The sequence below is a fragment of the Diabrotica virgifera genome, chromosome 5 (genome assembly GCF_917563875.1).
Source record: "Diabrotica virgifera virgifera chromosome 5, PGI_DIABVI_V3a".
NCBI lineage: Eukaryota > Metazoa > Arthropoda > Insecta > Coleoptera > Chrysomelidae > Diabrotica > Diabrotica virgifera.
Window position 1 is genome coordinate 47137350 of NC_065447.1, and position 18842 is coordinate 47156191.

The 18842-nt window shown below is 32.9% G+C and overlaps 1 protein-coding gene across 1 annotated transcript in view; it reads left to right on the forward strand.

Annotated features, from left to right (window-relative positions):
• LOC114331577 (integrin alpha-V) overlaps nucleotides 1-18842 on the forward strand; it is a 145622-nt gene that overhangs the window by 57118 nt on the left and 69662 nt on the right. The window contains exons 10-11 of the mRNA XM_050651436.1: nucleotides 8668-8770; nucleotides 14924-15118. Of these exons, the coding sequence (XP_050507393.1) occupies nucleotides 8668-8770; nucleotides 14924-15118 (298 nt within the window). The remainder of the gene's footprint in view (nucleotides 1-8667; nucleotides 8771-14923; nucleotides 15119-18842) is intronic.

Here is an 18842-nt window from a genome sequence, read left to right on the forward strand (position 1 = left end):
AGATAAAATAAAGCTGTTATATTAATTATAAGATAAACAAATTTAAGATTGTAACTGTTGCACTACAAACTTTATTTTTTTACTTCTAACTAAACTTTATTACTTCAAAAATCATGTGTAATTAATTAAAAATAATAATGAAACCTCATTCACATCGAGCTTTTTTTGTTTATTAATTACGAATTCCTTTTATTTATTTTAAGTTTATTTTTTTTTTTGTTTTGATTCTGGTCTTGGTTTAGAACCTTTAGTCACGTAATTACTTATAAAATTATTCTTCGTTCATAAGTACAAAATTGTCCAGTATTCACTTAAAAATAAAGAATAATAAAAAATAAAGCTTACCAATAACAATGCCTACTTTCTATGTTAATAAATATAACTATGCTATTTTTTTTTCTTCACTACGGTAGGAACTATATCCAATTCATCCTCTCGGAGATTTAGAACCTCTTAGTGATTTTTTTTTAAATATTTCTTTTATTTATTTTTATTTTTTTATTGTTCTTTATATATATATATATTTTTTTATTATTTTTTTTAGTCTATTTTTATGTATTTTTTTTTTTTCGAACATACATAGGTTACAAAATAATATAATTAATTTTAAGTTTATTGTACACAAAAGTTTGTTTTTATCTATTGAGGCAGTACGAAGTCTGCCGAGTCAGCTAGTTTATAATAAAAAAATAATAACTCACATACGAGGAGAATGTACTGTATTAACTTGTTTATTTACTTGATAAGTAGAGGAGTGAGACGGGGCTGTGTACTTTCACCATTACTATTTAATATATACTCTGAAGAGTTATTTACACAAGCACCTGGAAACCGCAAAGAAGGGATCAAGATAAATGGTGCAAATGTAAATAACATTCGTTATGCCGACGCGCGACGATACAGTCATTATTGATGGAAGTGAGAAAGACCTGCAGAAGTTTCTAAACACAATTTCTGATACTGGGGAACAGTTTGGTTTAACAATAAACAAAAATGAAACAAGAACAATCGTGATCAGCAAGAGGGGTAAAATCATAACAAGGATCCAGATAAAAAATGAACATATCGAACAAGTGGACAAAATGACATACTTATGAATAGGGCAATCAAGAGCAGCCTTTTTGAAAATAAGGCAATTTTTTGAGTAACCAAAGTCTCAAGCTTGGACTGTTAATGTTGACTTAATGAAAAAGCTAAGAAATATCTGAAATGTCGCTTTTCAGGACAATTTAGAAAATACTATGGACCGATCATATTACGGACGAAATGGTGTTGCACAGAATGCGAAGAGATGATAAGTACGCGTTCATCATCATCATCATCAAATCTGGCATCTACAATCCTAGCGGAGTGATTGAAGCTCTCTTTGGGCTCTTCCGATTCGTTTGTCGCGGTGAATCAATCCGCATTAACACTTTGGTTTTACAATTGTTTGTGTGACTTGGCATATTTTACAATTTTTCTCCATTAGTTCCTGTTTTTGCTTCTGGTTATCCATTCTCTGACTCCCATCTTCTTAAGGTCCTCCACTATCTGGTTCTCCCATCTAGTTTTGGGTCTTCCTCGTGGTCTGCCTGATACAGGTCTCCATTTGGAAATTTTCTTGATAACAGCTTCTGGATTCCTCCTTTCTATATGTCCCATCCATCTGAGTCTGTGCCTTGATAAATCTGACGATGTCCTCTTCTTTCAGAAGTTCTCTTACTTCGTGGTTCATGAGTTTTCTAAATTGACCTAAGTTTAGTGGTCCTGCTATCCTCCGAATTATTTTCCTTTCTAGGATCCTCAATCTTTCTTCCTCTTTTTGTGTCAGACACATTACTTAAGCACCATATCGATACCTTAATTAGCAGACCTTCAAAATCCAAACTCCAAAATAGTAAATTTTACAGGAGACAATAAAAACTTCTAAAAACTAAAATAAAAACTAGATCCTTCTCATAGAATAACAACATGACAACTGGGAGTTAGAAGTTGTGCCAACATTAAAACGACAGACTGGAGTTACGAGGTACGCTAATTTTTTAATATAACACAGAATAATTTTTTTTGAGTTCAGGGATTTGTCAGTCTGTAGAGAATTGATTTCTTCTGAGCTTGCCATTAAAAAGTGGTTTTCACCAAAATAGGGAGTTCAGAGGTTTGCTAATTAAGGTATCGATATGTGATTATTGGTCTAATTGCTGCTTTGTAAATCTTCAGTTTTGTATTCTGAGTAAGCTTCTTATCTTTGAGGAAGTTACTGTATTTCCCGTAGGTTCTGTTTGCTGCCTGGATTCTTTCATTAATTTCGATACTTCTATCATTAGTTCCATTAACTGAGATTCAAAGATATTTAAAATGTTCTATTTTTTCAAATTCATATTCACCAATATTTAAGCTTATCGTATTAACTGGGTTTTTTCTTGAGCATAGTAGATATTTTGTTTTGTTTTGATTTATTTCTAAACCACTTTTGGATGCTTCTTTGCATAACTTCGTAAATTCCTCCTTTAAACTGTTTAGGTTTCTGCTAATTAATGCTATGTCGTCAGCATCCGCCACAAGTTGCGAGGTCGATATTATAATCGAACCTTTTATTTCTGTAGCTCTTATTGTTCCTTGTATAGCGACATTAAATAATAGTGACGTTGATAGAGAGTCGCCTTATCGTACTCCACTTGCTATTTCTATATTTTTGGTGATTCCGTTATCTGTAATTATTGCTGCAGTCGATCCTTTCATTGTCATTTTCGTAATCTTTAAAGTTTCATTGGTATATCTAGGTTTTGCATGTCTTCTATTAGGTCGGGTCAGGCGCGGATCCAAGGGGGGGTCAATGGGGTCAATTGCCCCCTCCTTGAGACTTCGCCTGGTGTGGTCTTTTTTTAAGCAAGAGATAATTATGATTGAAAATAAATAGTGAGTTTTGTGTCCTGTTGACAACTGAATAACGAAATGAAACATAAAACAGAATTCCTTCTCCAAAGTACGTGTTTTCGGTCTTACTGTATGGTGTCGAGTCTTGGACTGTGAATAAAATCGATCTACTTACCTAAATCGCCTTGAGGCTTTCGAAATGTGGTTCTATAGAAGAATTTTAAAAGTATTTTGAGTGAAGAAGATTCGAAACTCCACAATACTAGAACGTCTCAGCAAGACTACTGAGATTATAGTAGGCATCAAGAAGAGAAAAGTGGAGTATTTTGGACATGTAGTGAGAAGTTTCAAATATAGGTTCCTACAAAATATTATGCAAATATAATTTATTAAAGTGAAAATAAAAGGCAAACGCAGTCCAGGATGAAAAAGCATTTCGTGGTCGATTTAGGGTGGCAGTGAAGGAAATTAAGATAGCTATGATAGTAACCAACGTTCTTAAAGGACATGGTACATGAAGAAAAATAAAGTAACAGGCCATACCGAAAAAGAATCATGCGTACGCGATTGACGAGAAAATTTTTATTTCATTGCCCCCTCCTTGCAAGGTTGCTGGATCCGCCGTTGGGTCGGGTCTTGTTAAGATGTCAAAGGCTTGCTTGAAGTCTATGAAAAGGATGTGTAACTCGATATGGTTCATTTTCGTAACATTTCTCAGTTGACTGTGTGATTATGTGAACTGCGTCTATTGTTCACCTTCCCTCTCTAAATCCGTGCTAGTTGTCTCCTATTTTAGTTTCAATGTATTTGGAGAGTTTTTGACTGATTAATGATGTCAATATTTTGTAGCAGCTGCTTAACAGTGTTACTCCTCTATAGTTGTTGCATTTTGTGGTGCCCCCTTTCTTAAAAATCGGAAATATCCATCCAGTTTTCCATTCTTCGGTCATTCTATCTTCTTCCCAAATCCTTATTATTAGGTCGTATATTTTTTGTTGTAGTTCTTCTCCGCCTCGTTTTATTAGCTCATTTGGGATTTCATCTATGCCTGCTGCTCTCTTTTGTTTTAGATTTCTTATCACACGTAAAAGTCCTCATATGATGGCTTTTCGATTTCGATTTCATCATCAAGGTCTGTCTCTTCTGTATATTCAATAGAACATTCTCTCGCCTTAAATAACTGTTAGTAGTATTTATCCGATATTTTGGCATCAATCTTCACTGTTGGTTTCTTCTTGTTTTGTGATTTTATATATTTGAAAAGCATTACATTATTCTTGCTATTTACTTCCAACTCTTCTATAACTTCATCAATTCATATTTTTTTAATTTGTACAGCATTTGTCTGAGTCTTTCTTTTTTCTCCTGTACTCTTCCAGATCTTCTTTTCTACCTGTCTTCAGCCATTTCTTTCGAGCTAGGTTTTTTCCCTGGTTGCTGTTTCGCAGTCTTCGTCGTATAGTTTGCCTTTTTATTTCTTTGTAAGGTACGAGTTAATATAGCTGCTTAAGAAGGGTAAAATCAAAGGAAAAGGGGTCCTGGTAGACGACAAATTCATCATCATTCCCTTTGCCTTATCCCTATGCGGGGTCGGCTTCCCTAATTGCATTTCTCCACACAATTCTATGTTGGGTCATATCAATGTAAATCCCTTTTACCAACATGTCCTGCCTTATCGTCTCCCCCCAGGTCTTCTTTGGTCTTCCTCTCCTACTCCTTCCAGGAATCTGCTCTTCAGATATTTTTCGTATTGGGTGATTAACCTCTCGACGTTGAACATGACCAAACCATCTTAACCTATGCTCTCTCATTTTGGCATCAATTGGTGCCACACCTATACTTCCCCTAATATACTCATTTCTAATTTTATCCTTCTTTGTCACTCCACTCATCCATCTAAGCATTCTCATTTCCGCCACATGCATTCGTTGTTCCTCTTTCTTTTTCACTGCCCAACATTCCGTTCCGTACATCATAGCCGGTCTTATGGCTGTTTTATAGAATTTTCCCTTCAGCTGCATTGGAATTTTTCCGTCACACAACACACCATTCGCTTCTTTCTACTTCATCCATCCAGCCCTAATTCTACTGCATGCATCTCCATCTATTTCTCCATTACTCTGTAATACCGATCCTAGGTACTTAAAACTATTGCTTTTCACAATCATTTCACCATCCAAAGATACCATTTTATTTGTAGTAGCTCCATCTTTAAATGAACATTCCAAATACTCTGTTTTTGTCCTACTAAGTTTTAAACCTTTTTCCTCCAGAGCTTGTCTCCACTGTCCCAGTTTTTGTTCCAAGCCTCTTTTACTATTTCCTACTAACACGACATCATCAGCATACATTAAGCACCATGGAATGTTACCCTGTAGTTTCGCTGTTATCTGGTCCAAAACTAATGAGAATAAATACGGACTAAGCACAGAGTGCAATCGTACTTTCACAAGAAATTTATCAGTCTCTCCCACACCTGTCCTAACACTAGTCGTTACTCCCTCATACATATCCCTCTCAATCTTTACATATTCACCAGGGACTCCTTCCTTATTGAGTGCCCACCACAGAATGTCTCGAGGAACTCTATCATATGCTTTCTCAAGATCAATGAATACCATATGAGCGTTTGTTTCTTTACTCCTGTATTTTTCCATCAACTAACGATGGATATCCTGGCTTAAAACATTCGTCACTAAACTGGGTTAAATATACAGACGCTTTTAGGAAAACGGAAGGTAGAGACGAATTTTCAAGGGTTACAGACAACCTTAATTAGTGGAGTTTCAGAGTTTGCACTATAAGAAGAAAAATAAGCTGTATTAAATATTTTTATTTTTTTTTTCGACTAAATGATTTAATACCCACCTATTGTTATAGTACTATATCGTTTACCACATTGATGAATTATGTAATCATTTTAAGGTAAAAGATGGCCCAGTAAATGTGTTATCAAATGCCGAATAATCGTGCGACCACTAAAATAGGTTTTATCTATAATAATCTGCCAAAACTTTCACTTATGGTTGCGTTATCAAGTAGTGTTCAATGTTAAGTGACCTAATTTCCTATTTATTTATAGTTCAGATAAAACTTTAACCATATAAAGTGGGATAGATTTATCTTAATTTTGGTGGTAAAATCAGCTATACTTTAGTTTACTCTAAGGATACATGTTTTTTGTATTTCATCTGGTAACATACGAGTGCTAATTTTTAATTACCTACATTTGTATTGCTAATTATGTTTCTGAGATTTTGGTTTTATTTCCTCTAGTCCAATCAACAGCCATTTTCTCGTAGAATTTTGAGAACCAAAGTCGATTTCCTTGAAAATTTGGACTTAGGTAGTAACTATAATCTTTGTCAAAATCTATCCTATGCCGAACTGCGCTTTTGCCCTGGGGGTGAAAACAACCCCATCTAGGGGATGAATTTTTTTTAATCAAAATAACTACGGAAATCGATAGAGTAACGAATTCTGCGTAAATTTTATTTTATAAAATTTTTTTGCAAAATTGACACTTTCCAAGTTATTTGCGATTAATACTATCCATTTTTCGTTAAAAAACTCAGGTTTTATAACGGTTTTTCATGAATGCCTTAAAAAAATTTATTATTATAGAAAAAATTATTAAGAACAAAATTGTAGATAATAAAAACAAGAGATTCGCCTCTGAAAGACCTATACAGTGTGTCAATTTGAAAAGTTGCCACCCCCTATAATGTGGTCCCTATAAAAAATCTAAAAATATGCAAAAACACGTCAAATTTATTTGTGAGGGGGACATTTTGTAGACCATATTTCAACTAAATTACATCAACCATATAGCGGGGCGGACACTACCCCCAAAATCTTTAATGGAAAGGGGGGTTGAGTGATACCTCATTTTGAAGGTCATTAAACTACCTTTTCAAAAATACCACATGCCTTATATTTCTTTTCAGTACTTTTAGAAACATCTTGGACACAATACTCTAAAAAATTTTGGAGTTCTGAACTCTATACTTAATATCTTCCTATTAGAGGTAAAACTCACTCACTACACTTTTCAGAAAGTTGAGAAAAATCGATTTAAAGGTACAAATTGTTTTTTAAATTCACCTGACTCGAAGATTGGAATTTTTATAATGCAACTTTAAATAATAAATAAAAACAGATATTTTAAGCCATATTTCGTCACAGGAAAGATTGGTACAATCAATATTAGATAAATTTTTGTACTTGATGAGTTTTTCCATGAACACAATTATTGGATATTGAAAAGTTAATGAATTTATCTCCATAAAATTTCGCTGGCTTACAACAAACGCACTATCAGAAATAACAGTCTATTATTTAAAAAATGAACAATAAGTTTCATTCTTCGAAAATAAAAGCAATTCTTTCGGCATTTATGACAGCCACAAAAGTCGTCTACTTAATCGCAAAATAAATTATGTACCCTTATATAAGCTATCACTGTTACAAAGAAATTAAATTAATGTACAGTTTCAACACACAAGTCGCCTGCTTAATCGCAAAATAGATTCTGATATCTAATGTATTGTTTAAAAGATCACTAAGTACCAATTCGGCATTCCAGATTGTAAAGAAAAGTTTACAAGTGCAATAAAAAGTTTTAATGAGTTTTACCCTGAAACCGAAATTCACAATATTGCACTCCAGATTGGAAGGAAAAATTCACTAAATGCAATAATACGTTTTAATGAGTTTTGCTCTGAAATCGAATTTAGTGCACAGTAATGCACTTAGTGAATTGTACTATAATTACCTTAGCAATTAGAAGGGTTAGGGCATCAGGTGACTTCTCCAGGGCTGGGCAGTACCGTATTTAGTTCAAATTGATGAAAATGTCAAATTCTCAAAAAAGTGCACTTAGTGAGTTTTACCCCTGATTGGACGATATCTTTACGGTTTTATTTGATTTTTTCAAAAATACTTCAAAAAAATACTCTAAATAATTTAACACCCCAAAAAAATTTCAATTTGGAGTTCAACACTCCAAAAAATTTTTGGAGTTCTGAAATCGATATTGAATTATTAAAATTAATTATAAAAAAAATTAAAATTACTGAAAAGAAATAAAATGTATGTGGTATTTTTGAAAAGGTAATCGAACGACCTTTAAAATGAGGTATCACTCAACCCCCTTTCCATTAAAGATTTTGGGGGTTGTGTCCGACCCCGCTAGAGGGTTAGTGTAATTTAGTTGAAAACTGGTCTATAAAATGTCCCCCTCACAAATAAATTTGACGTGTTTTGTATATTTTTAGATTTTCTATAAGGACCAAATTATAGGGGTGGCAACTTTTTAAATTGACACCCTATATGTAAACCCAATAACGACTGAAGTATTGCTCTTTAAAGGACGGTTATTTTCGAAGAACATCGAAATGGAAAAACCTTTAGTCTCAAATAACCCGAATGTGGTGCCATTTTATGGAAAAACTTAACAAACATCTTTTAAAACTCATTAAAAAATCTTTTAAATAAGCTCCGACAAAAGTTTTTTGCATAAGAACGTCTTTTTTCTTTTTGAAATGTCAAAATTAAACGTTCGTCGTTACAATCCTATAATAGAAATGAATAGCTACCCACTTTAATTAACTTTATTTAGATATAATTGATACGATCCATGCGATTTGACCGGTTTGGAATATTTAGTTTAGAAAAAATAGTTGATTTAATAGAAAATGACATTTTTAAAATTTAAAAAAGTGCATTTTCCTTAAATAAACCTAAATTCCTCGCCCTTCTATATACATATAACGTTTTATATATACTTTATAATATATACATTTACAGGCAGCTGGTACTCCAATAAAATTAGTTGGAACTGGAAGGCGAAGAGCTAGATTTGGAACCAATATTGTAGCTTTAGGGGATATAAACCTTGATTCATTCAACGGTATGGAAGGATTTATTTATTTGTTATTTGCAATAAAAATAATTTTGTATGGAATATTAATAGAAATATTTTCTTAAGTGACATCCATTTTCAAAAGGAATATGAAATATTACTCATTTCTTCTCACATTGTAACGTGTAAAAATTCCAATACGTTATATACTTTTAAAATTATACAAGGTGTCCCAAAAGTAGTGGAACGGTCGAATATTTCGCGAACTAAACATTGGATCGAAAAACTGAAAAATACTTGTTCAATCATTTTCAAAAATCTATCCAATGACACCAAACACCAACCTCCACTACACCCCCTGGAGGTGGGGTGGGGGGTAACTTTAAAATCTCAAATGGAAACCCCTAGATTTTCTTTCAGATTTGGATTCGTTACGTAAAAGTAAGCAACTTTTATTCAAGACATTTTTTCGAACTGTGGATAGATGGCGCTATAATTGACAAAAAGGATTTATCCTGATACCATAGGTAAATTATAGAAACGGTCTAATATCTCGAGAAATACACTTCCAAATAAGAAACCAAACAAATTTTTTTAATACTTTTCGAAAACCTATCGAATAACACTAAATATGACCCTCCAACCCACCCCTGGAGGTGGGGTAGGGGGTAACATTAAAATATTAAATAGCAACCCCCACTTTTTATTACAGATTCGGATTTGTCATGAAAAACTAAGCAACATTTATTCGAAACATTTTTTAGAATTGTTGATAGATGGCGCTCTAACTGGAAAAATACGATTTATTAGCGCCATCTATCAGCATTTTTAAAAAATATTTCGAACAAATGTTGCTTAATTTTTCATGACGAATTCGAATCTGCAATAAAAAGTGGTGGTTGCTATTTAAGATTTTAAAGTTACCCCCCACCCCACCTCCAGTGGGTGGGTTGGAGGGCCATGTTTAGTGTTTATCGATAGGTTTTCGAAAAATATTAAAAACCTGTTTTTTGTTTTCTGATTTGGAAGTGTATTTCTCGAGATATTAGATCGTTTCTATAATTTACCAATGGTATCAGGATAAATCGTTTTTCCCAATTATAGCGCCATCTATCCACAGTTCGAGAAAATGTCTTGAATAAAAGCTGCTTACTTTTACGTAACGAATCCAAATCTGCAAGAAAAACTAGGGGTTTCCATTTAAGATTTTAAAGTTACCCCCCACCCCACCTCCAGGGGGTGTAGTGGGAGTTGGTGTTTGGTGTCATTGGATAGATTTTTGAAAATGATTGAAACACTTATTTTTCAGTTTTTCCATCCGATGTTTAGTTCGCGAAATATTCGACCGTTCCACTACTTTTGGGACACCCTATATAAAAAACAGCCAGTATATCATTTTAGTTTTTGTGAAAGTTCCCAAGAAATTATTTAAGGCCGATAATATTCCCTAATATACATTGGCGGGCAAAAAATTTAGGTTACTAGGGGAATTATACACTAGGGTGGAACGAAAAAATGATTTTATAATTTCAATGTGTAATAGTGATAGAAAGTTGCCTATAGCCATTGTGAAGCCACAAATAAAATATTTTTCCAAACAAAATATTTTTAGAGGTGCCGCAAAAGGGTTGAAAGTTAGAATTTTTAGTTAAATTTTGCAAATTTTGATGATTGTGTTTTGGTAAAAAATAGCTATTGTAATGTCTTAATTCCTATTTTAAATGATAAATACACACTCTAAAACTACTCTTTCAAGATAATTTTAGTTTTTACTTACAACAATCCATTGTTTATTTTTACTAAAACTGGCAAAGTTTCAACTCGAATTCCACATTTAAAGAAATACTTATTTCATTCTTTAATACAATTTAACATTCTGACTATAGCAGAAGAGCACATTTCAATAGTAGAGGAACCTGGATCAACCTTGCTAGGGTATATAACTTCTGCTTCCGGAACAGGTGAAGCTATAAAAGATAATGGAGCATTTTCAAGAGGACAATCTTTTGAACATTTCCAATATAACAGCTGTCGGATTTGATGGAACTGCCACTGACACCGGCATTAACAATGGTGTAATTGCTTTTATAGAAAAAAACCTAAATAAGCCGCTGAAGTGGCCAATTTGTTTGTTCTATACCAATGAATAATTGCCTTTGCATCATTATTTTTGCACATTGGATGGAAAAACTAAAGACCAATGAATTTGGAGGGCTTTTAGGCAAAGAACTTGAAATCTGTAACCAGCTTCATGTGGTTAATTTCGTTCCCATACAAAATAACCTCCCTACTCTAGAGATTAAGGATGATCTAAGCACAGATCAAAAATATTTACTTGAAATGTGCAAAGCAATCTCCAGTGGTGTATATCCTTCTGATCTTTCTTTAAAAACCCATGGGAAATTAGCTCATTCACGATGGCTTACGTTGACCAATCGCCTTTTTCGGTTATATGTTGCAACAGAGAATCCTTCAAATAATCCGAAAACTGTAACTATGTATGTGATGAAGGTGTATGTCCCAGTCTGATTTCATATCAAACTGAAACGATTTTGTGTAAATGGATCAAAACATCTATGGAGACTCATCAACTTTTCACGTTATCTTTGTGAGGAACATCTCTAAATAATTGATCCAGTAATTCAAAGGAATGGGACAAGAGAAAACATATAAGGGAGCTAGGTCTGCTGCGACTTTTGAAGCCAAGATCGGAACTCATAAATGGTGTAAGGAAGTTTGTTGTCCCTAAGCTTAACTTTAATGCCAATGACTTACATTGATATAGATATAATTAACTGAACGGTAGAATAAAATTACTTAACCTCCTATAACAAAACATAGAACTGACGAGGACTTAAAAAATATATAAATGAAGCAAGAGACCCTAGTTGTCAGGTACAGTGTGTGGATTTTCCGTGTTTTCCCTGTCATACACAGGCAGTGAAAAGAGCCATAAAGCTCGTGACTGTGTTATCACTTAGTATCTGTGGTCTTGAAGCAAAAATGGCTTTGTTAGAGCAAAGATTTCTTCCCAAAAGATCGTGCCCAAGTTTGAGACAAAAAACCATTTTATTTAAGTATCAATATACATATTGTAACTAAAGAAATCTTTAGCAAGAAAGAGCAACGATAGCAATGTTAACTGTTATTAGAAACAATATTTGACTAAGAAATGTTAATTACGTCACCACGTTAAATATAAAAAATATTTGAAATTTTCTGTATTTTTGTTAAAAACCTATCTTTTCAAAGCTCTTGCGGCACCTCAAGATGTAAACCTAGAACAAAAATATTTTGTAGTTTTATTGTAGACATGATAAGGCAACTTTCGAGTGCTATTAGAAAGTTCCATGATAGAAAATTTTTTTTTCCTATCCTTTCGTTCCACCCTATTTTACAAGTTTGATGCCTTAAATTTCCTAAACCTTTTGTCCGATTTGAGTGATTTTTTCAGTATCTTATAGCTTTATTATTTAGGAATCTCAATCTATTAATATTGTTGGTAGACAGGTAAATGTCATTTTATACTGGGTGTAAAAATCATACTGTGTTTTTTCCTTAAAATTCGGAACACTCTGTAGAATATTATAGCTTAGATAAAATATTGAAATTAAAACCCAATTGTAGCCTTAGCCTCTCTTAACATTTTCTTTTTTGATCCATTTGCTTATGTTGGATAATAAAAAAGTTAAGTACTTTAACAACTAGCCATGTTCTTCATCAATACAGGGTGTTCCTAAATAAGTGCGACAAACTTAAAGGGGTAATTCTGCATAAAAAAATAATGACCGTTTGCTTTATAAACATATGTACACAAATGCTTTATTTCCGAGATACAGGATGTTGAATTTTTTCTTACAAACTCACGGTTTATTTGTTATAAACCGGTTGAGATAAAGTAAACCGGTAAAGCTCTAAAACCGGTTGAGATGTGCCACTGAAATTTGGTGGGTTTTAAGAGGTAGTTATTGAACATTTTTTGACATACAATTAAGAATTTTATATTCACCATTGGCGTGCATACGGGATGTATCTAAAATATTTATACCCGTATGCACGCCAATGGTAAATATAAAATTCTTATTGGTTTGTCAAAAAATGCGCAATAACCACCTCTTAAAAACTACCAAATTTCATTTGCATATCTCAACCGGATTTAGAGCAATAAATACACTGTCAGTTTGTAAGAAAAAATTCAACATCCCGTATCTCGGAAACGAAACATTTGTGGATATATCTTTATAAAGCAAACAGTCATTATTTTTTCATGCAGAATTACCGGATAAAGTTTGTCGCACTTATTTAGAAACACCCTGTATTAATGAAGAACATGGCTAGTTGTTAAAGTACCTAACTTTTTTATTATCCAACATAAGCAAATGGATCAAAGAAGAAAATGTTAAGAGAGGCTAAGGCTACAATTGGGTTTTAATTGCAATATTTTATATAAGCTATAGTATTCTACAGAGTGATCCGAACTTTAAGGAAAAAACACAGTATGATTGTTACACCCGGTATAAAATGACATTTACCTGTCTAGCAACAATATTAATACATTGAGATTCTTAAATAATAAAGCTATAAGATACTAAAAAAATTACTCAAATCTGATAACACGTTTAGGAAATTCAAGGCATCAAACGTGTATAATTCCCCTAGCGACCTAAATTTTTTGCCCGCCAGTGTATCAAGCGTTAGGTTCAACTGAAAAGTTACCGCTGGGCTGCTATATAATACCGGGTGTCCACTTACATTTTCCCCCATTTTAACTGCCTATAACTTCTAAACGGCTCAAGATAGAAATATGCGGTTTTCGCTGAAATGGTTTATTTTAGTTAAAGTTCTGTCTGAATGGATTGAATTTTTTATATCGCTTTCAAATACGAAAAAAAATGGCGGATTTTTGAAAAGAACGTTGTTGAGTTTTTCTTAATGGAACACCCAGTATATTTTTTTGTAAATTGAAAGAAAGATCATTCACCTATCCAGCGATAGAAAGTTTTTTCAAATCGGTTGTCAAATCACTGAGTAATTAATTTTTAAAATGAGAGGTGCAACGTGGATATCAAATACCTAAATAACATAACTAATATAAATATAAGCAAAATGATATTATGTTATCTGATTTCCACATTGCATCTCTAATTTTAAAAATTAACTGCTCGGTCATTTGACAACCGATTTTAAAAATTTTTATATCGCTGGATAGGTAAATGAGCGGTTTTTCAAGTTAAAGAAAAATATACTGGGTGTTTTAATAAAAAAAGTCAACAACGTTTTTTTTCAAAAATTCGAAATTTTTTATTTAAAAGTGATATAAAACACGGTCATTTACCTAAAAACTTGAAAAAAACGGTCATTTACCTATCCAGCGATATAATTTTTTTTTAAATCGGTTGTCAAATAACTGAGCAATTAGTTTTTAAAATGAGAGATGCAATGTGGAAATCACATAACATAATATCAATTTGCTTATTTATGTTATTTAGGTATGTGATATCCAAGTTGCACCTCTCATTTTAAAAATTAATTGGTCAATGATTTAACAAGCTATTTTAAAAAACTTTATATCGCTGCTTAGGTGAATGACCTTTCTTTAAATTTACAAAAAAATATACTGGGTGTTCCATTAAAAAAAGTCAACAACGTTTTTTTTCAAAAATCCGCCATTTTTTTTTCGTATTTGAAAGCGATATAAAAAGTTCAATCCATTCAGACAAAACTTTTACTAAAATAAAACATTTTAGAGAAAACCGCATATTTTTATCTTAAGCTGTTTGGAAGTTATAGGCAGTTAAAATGAGGGAAAATATAACTGGACACCCGGTATAACTCCCGTTAAAACTACCACCTAGTTGTTATGATTAAATTTCTCAGTAGCTATTGTTTCCAAATATAGTAACTAATCCCTTAGAAGGTTTGACCGAAAGATAGTCCCTTAGATGAAGTGTATGTTAGATCACACAACAACTCAACGGTAATATTTTTATTTGAATATCTTTCTTTAAAGAGGTCTACTCTGGCTATCCCATTAATTTTCCGCTAAGTCAGTATGTCGTTAAGTTCGATATTGTAGGTTGGGATACCCCTGTCAAGGGTAAGATATTTTTTCGTATTCCTTTATATTTTTGTCTTTTGTTTTCTGCCCATTTGATTTTTTTGAGTTTTTTTCTTATTTAATAAACTAATTTTACCTTTTAGATATTGCAATTGCTGCTCCTTATGAAAACGATGGTACTGGAGCGGTATATATATTTATGGGAAGCAGCGACGGTATCAAAAATGTTTATGGCCAGCGCCTAGTTCCATCAATGTTTGCGAATCCTGCACTTAACGTCAAAGGTTTTGGAATGGGCATTTCAAGAGGAAATGATATAGATAGCAACGGTCACAATGGTAGGTTTCATTAAATTTTGACGCACTAATATGTAAATTGTCGTAAAGTAATTAGTTATCATTGAAGCAGACTCATGAGTTATAATCCTGCTTTATTTTTAATAAAAAATTTAATAATTTTTAAATTGTAAAAATATAATATAATATAAACGTACTTCCTTTTATGGTTTATATAACTAAGGTTTCTACTGTCAGATACATTTACTGGCACAAACCCTCCTCTTTTATTCGGGCTTGCGAGCGGCACTGATAATCACTGAGCTACTTAATTCACCCAGCAACTATCAGAGGCGGAGTAGCAAAATAAGGACTTGTGTAGGATTGACCTAAAGTTTCCCAATGACGGTTGGTTTCCATCAATGTTCTTCACTGAGTCCCTACCTGTTTAACCTTGTTGTGGATATCCTGGTATTGACAGAGAAGGTAACGGAGGAGGCTCCTTAGTCAATGCTCTTTGCTGATCTGATGATATCTTGTTAGAAGAAGAGGGCAAAAAATGCTAGAGGGTTGGAGAAGGGCAATTGAAGGGGGAGAAATTAAGCTTAGCAGGTCCAAAACCGAATAGGTATATGTGGTTGGCAGGAACAGCAATAGTTAGGGACATAAAATTGCTTGGAGAAAAATAATTATGACGAGTAGGAGAACTTAAATATATTGTCTCTTACATAACGCAAAATGGGACATAACATCGAGAAATTGCCCATAGAATACAGGCTGGTTGGTTTAGTTAGAAGAGAGTAAGCAGGAGCATTTATGAAACTTAGATCTCTTCTGAGCCACTCTCAGCTGAACTTACAAATAAGAATCAAGTTCCTAAAATGTTATGTGTATCCTGTATTACTACACTCTGGGTCAAAATTAACCGGCCACCTTAAAAATGGGTCATTTTTGATGTCTTATATCTCCTAAACCTATTGTCAGATTTAAGTGATTTTTTTAATATGTTATAGCCTTATTCCTTGGCAATATCGTTAGAGTAATATTGTTGCTAAGCACGTGAATTTTCATTGTATACCGGGTGTACGAATCAAACTGTGATTTTTTGCTTTCTCAACATTTTGTTGTTTGATTGATTCGCTTATGTCGGATAATAAAAAAGTTAGGTGCTTTAACAACTAGACATGCTTTTTATCAATACAGGGTGTTTTTAAAAAATGTTGGCAAAGTTTAAGGGACAATTCTACATGAAAAAATAATCACAGTTTGCATTTAAAATTTATGTTCTCAAATGCTTCGTTTCCGAGATAGGGGGTGTTGTAATTTTTGTGACAAACTGACGATATATTTATTGCTTTAAAACCGGTTGAGAGATGCACATGAAATTTAGTGGGTTTTAATACGTAATTATTGCACATTTTTTGGAATACAATTAAGCATTTAATATTCACCATTGGCGCGCATACGGGTAATATGATGGCTCATATTACCCGTATGCGCGCCAATGGTGAATATTAAATTCTTAATTGTATGTCAAAAAATATGCAATAACTACGTCATAAAACCCACAAAATTGAATTTGCATATCTCAACCGGTTTTAAAGCAATAAATAAATCATCAGTTTGTCAGAAAAAATTTCAACAACCCCTATCTCAGAAACGAAGCATTTGCGGACATAAGTTTATAAATCAAACTGTCATTATTTTTCATGCAGAATTGCCCCTTAAACTTTGCCAAATTTTTTTAAAAACACCCTCTATTGATAAAAAACATGTCTAGTTTGTTAAAGCACCTAACTTTTTTATTATCCAACATAAGCGACTCAATCAAACAACATAATGTTGAGAAAGCATGAGGCTATAGTTAGGTTTTAATTTCAGCATTCTAAAAGTGCTAGAATATTCCACAGGGTGATGCAAACTTTAAGAAAAAAACACAGTTTGATTCGTACACCCAGTATACAATGAAAATTTACCTGTTTAGCAACAATATCATTATAACGATATTGTTCAGGAATAAGGCTATAAAGTATTAAAAAATCACTTAAATCGGACAAACAGGTTTAGGAGATATAAGACATCAAGAATGACCTATTTTTAAGGTGGCCGGTTAATTTTGGCCCAGAGTGTATATGGATGTGAAACCTGGATCATAAAGGTTAACATGATGAACAAATTAGAAGCCTTTGAGATGTGGTCGTATCGTAGAATGCTCAGAATATCTTGAGTTCAACGCATTTCAAACAGAGAAGTCTTAGACAGAGTAGGTCAAGGCGAAGGTGTCTTAACCAATATGGTAAAAAAGAGAAAACTTGAATATCTGGGTCATACAATGAGAGGTAGCAGATACAGGATGCTGCAGTTAATACTCAATAGAAAGATCGACGGAAAAAGAGGAATTGGTCGAAAGAAATATTTATGGCCCCAAAACCTTCGTCAATGGACTGGCTTATCAGCAGATCAATTGTTACATGCCGCAAAAGATCGAGAACGATATCGGCAAATTGTTATGAGAGCTACCCACGCCTAAAAATTTGGGCACGGTACTTAAAGAAGAAGAAGAGTGAGCAGTGTACTCTGCGATTAACAAATCGGGGCAGAGCAAAAAAGAAAGACATACAAGAGTATGATGAGTAGGGAGCGGATTTTATGCTAAATGCATATGGCATGCATATTTCGCATATTTGAGCACTTTACTAAATTTTGCATATTTTTAAAGAAACATGCATATTTTGTGCATATTTAAAAACATTTAAGTCAAAAAAAATTTAATTTTTTAATTCGACACAAAATATTTTCCCGCACAGGCTGTCGTACCTATTAATTCGAGAACTACCTGAAGAGAGACGGTTCATTCACTGCCTTTTCATTTTTTCTTAGAAAATACCCGATCTTTACACAAAGTACTTATAGTGCTTATAGAACGCCGTTATAAAATGATTGTAGGATGTTAAAATGATGAAGGATGGTTTACCGGGAACTCCGAATTTTATTTACTTTTATTATATTTAGTACAATTCGTAATACAATTTGTGATTCTTTTAAATCCCCTATTGTTAAGAGAATTTACACATTTAACCATAGATTTACGATTTTCTAACGGAAATTGAAATATTCATGCTTTAGATCAGATCCCGTCTTTAAACGGCTTTAAAACTTTGGAGGACATATAGACCAGTAAGGATCTGCGAAAAAACGTCTATTTTTGGATGTGAGAGGTGGCATTCGGATTTTTGCAGATAAAGTTAGGTGACACCTTCAGTAATAATAATTGACTTATGCTCCTTCTCAAATATACCCGGAACTATAATAAAAAAATTAAAATATTTAAAAATTTCGAAAAACATCGATTTTTTTTCTGCTTTCTTTGCTTATAACTTTAAAACGATTCGTTTTGGAACAAAGTCGTATAGAAATAAAATAAAGATAATTGAATTTTGTATGATATATGACTGGTAAAAAATGTCTTAAGGTATTACCTTTTGTGCAATATAGCAATAGATACAAAATAAGGGGCAAAATAAGTCTGTTGTTATTTAATATTTTTTAACCACTTTGGTGGCACTTAGAACCTCAGTAATTCATTTAGGAAATTCTTTGTAACATACTTAAATCGTGTACCAAATTTCATTAAAATCGACTTAATAAATTTTGCATAATAAATTTGCAATCTAAATGTTTTTAAAAAAGTTCAAATTTTTAAAATCTTTCTGAACAAAAAGTAGACCATTTAGAAGTTGGCTAATATATTTACATATAAAGAGGTGCTCTACCTATCTAATACACT